The sequence below is a fragment of the Micropterus dolomieu genome, linkage group LG12 (assembly GCF_021292245.1).
Source record: "Micropterus dolomieu isolate WLL.071019.BEF.003 ecotype Adirondacks linkage group LG12, ASM2129224v1, whole genome shotgun sequence".
Classification (NCBI taxonomy): domain Eukaryota; kingdom Metazoa; phylum Chordata; class Actinopteri; order Centrarchiformes; family Centrarchidae; genus Micropterus; species Micropterus dolomieu.
Window position 1 is genome coordinate 26,481,170 of NC_060161.1, and position 2,283 is coordinate 26,483,452.

General features: G+C 39.5%; 1 protein-coding gene across 5 annotated transcripts in view; it reads left to right on the top strand.

The window, feature by feature from the left end:
- Positions 1-2,283, top strand: part of LOC123980427 — a 76,791-nt gene that overhangs the window by 71,693 nt on the left and 2,815 nt on the right. For all 5 annotated transcript variants that reach the window (XM_046064807.1, XM_046064810.1, XM_046064809.1 and 2 more), the window contains exon 36: positions 1,474-1,599. In XM_046064807.1, the coding sequence (XP_045920763.1) occupies positions 1,474-1,599 (126 nt within the window). The remainder of the gene's footprint in view (positions 1-1,473; positions 1,600-2,283) is intronic.

Genomic DNA, 2,283 nt, shown 5'->3' on the forward strand with positions numbered 1-2,283 from the left:
CTCATCTCCACTACAAATAGGAAAAAGAGGCTACAATTTGCAAGAGCTCACCAAAATTGGACAGTTGAAGACTGGAAAAATGTTGCCTGGTCTGATGAGTCTCGATTTCTGTTGAGACATTCAGATGGTAGAGTCAGAATTTGGCGTAAACAGAATGAGAACATGGATCCATCATGCCTTGTTACCACTGTGCAGGCTGGTGATGATGGTGTAATGGTGTGGGGGATGTTTTCTTGGCACACTTTAGGCCCCTTAGTGCCAATTGGGCATTGTTTAAATGCCATGGCCTACCTGAGCATTGTTTCTGACCATGTCCATCCCTTTATGGCCACCATGTACCCATCCTCTGATGGCTACTTCCAGCAGGATAATGCACCATGTCACAAAGCTCGAATCATTTCAAATTGGTTGAACATGACAATGAGTTCTCTGTACTAAAATGGCCCCCACAGTCACTAGATCTCAACCCAATAGAGCATCTTTGGGATGTGGTGGAACGGGAGCTTCGTGTCCTGGATGTGCATCCCACAAATCTCCATCAACTGCAAGATGCTATCCTATCAATATGGGCCAACATTTCTAAAGAATGCTTTCAGCACCTTGTTGAATCAATGCCACGTAGAATTAAGGCAGTTCTGAAGGCGAAAGGGGGTCAAACACAGTATTAGTATGATGTTCCTAATAATCCTTTAGGTGAGTGTATATTTACACTGTAGCCACAAGAGAACTATTGATTAACTCCATTTAACAAATTGTGTGATTTCGAATCAGTACACTCTTTACAGCAGAAATTATTTCTTGTAAAAGCAGGAAAAACACATGTATAAATAATACATGATACATAAAGCTTCATTCCATTAGTATGTAGGATATATTTTTAGTTATTGATTAAAGAGCCCTGGGACTGGCCTGCCTAAATTAAATGCAGCCATCATTAGATCTGCTCTGACATGGATCTGTTTAGGTGTGTCTTACAAAAGGGGGTGAATAAAATCCAGATGGGTTTCCTTATACACTGTACATGCATTTTAGATCACAGATCTGATTGCATCCCTATTGGTTTTCTAGGGCTACAAGCAAATCAGCATACGAAGAATAATATGAAGACTTTAGCTGTTTAGTTTCAACAAAAACAGTTAAGCTGCTCCCTCATCCATACAGACTATCCAGTTTTCGCAGTGGTTAACATGTTACACCTTCTGTATGACTAAATAATGAAGACGCTTTCTTCATTTTTTAAAATATCCCATAAGGATCTGATCCTTCCAAGATGCATAAAAATACCAATTAATAGACAAGGGCGTCTAGTTGACACCATTTTATACACGCTAAAATACGAGTCTATCCTGCCAACCCAGGATTCAACCGCGATCTAAAAACAAAGTTTTTCCTTCCATATCTAAATATTTATTATTTGTATAAAAGGTTCTGTGTTAATGTTTGTCTGAAACTTTATTTTTTGTCCTGTTTTAGAGGAAAGCATGAATTTTGTGACCGTAGACGAGGTGGGAGAGGTTGAGCTGGAGGAGGAGGAGGAAGAGAAAGTGGTAACACCCAGGACAAGAGGCCGGACAAAGAAGAGAAGCAGACAGACTCCTGGTAACATTATATCTTTTATACAATCATGTCATTAATTTCAAAAATGAAAAATGTGTAGTTTTGACATAAAGAGTCATCTTTGGGTTCAATGTTTTCCAATGATGGAGCTCTAAAATGTGAAACTTAGTTAATTACGAGTCCATTCCACTAACAGACATTTTATTCTTCAGTTTTGGCATACCGTCCACACGGAGCTTGTATTGTAGACCAACAAGAGTGGAGGAACTTGTAAACTGTTTCCAAATAGAATGCTGGAGCGAGTAAATTTGCCTCGAGAAATGAGTTGACATAATGAATCAATTTTCAAAATCAAAAGCAATTCATTTTATCTGCTCTACTTACATTGCAGTGGGGATGAGATTTTTTTTAATGTCAACTTAAGCCCTGTAATGACCTGTCCTGCCCAGCAGCCTGGTATAAAGTATGATGACCTGGATACCATATTGTGCCAGACAGATTTTACTTTAACAAGAGAGTATTAAAATACTCCTTTGTCTGTTTTATTATTTATTTAATTATGTATTGATTTGTCACCGGGCTGGACAGGGGGGCAGACACGGGGATGGGGGGGCACAAACAGAGAAAGGACAACACCTGTAAGAGAAGGGGGATGGAAGGTGGGGACAACAGGGAAAAGCTGTGGGAAACACCAATTGCAGAAAGCAACGAAACCTGCAATAGAAC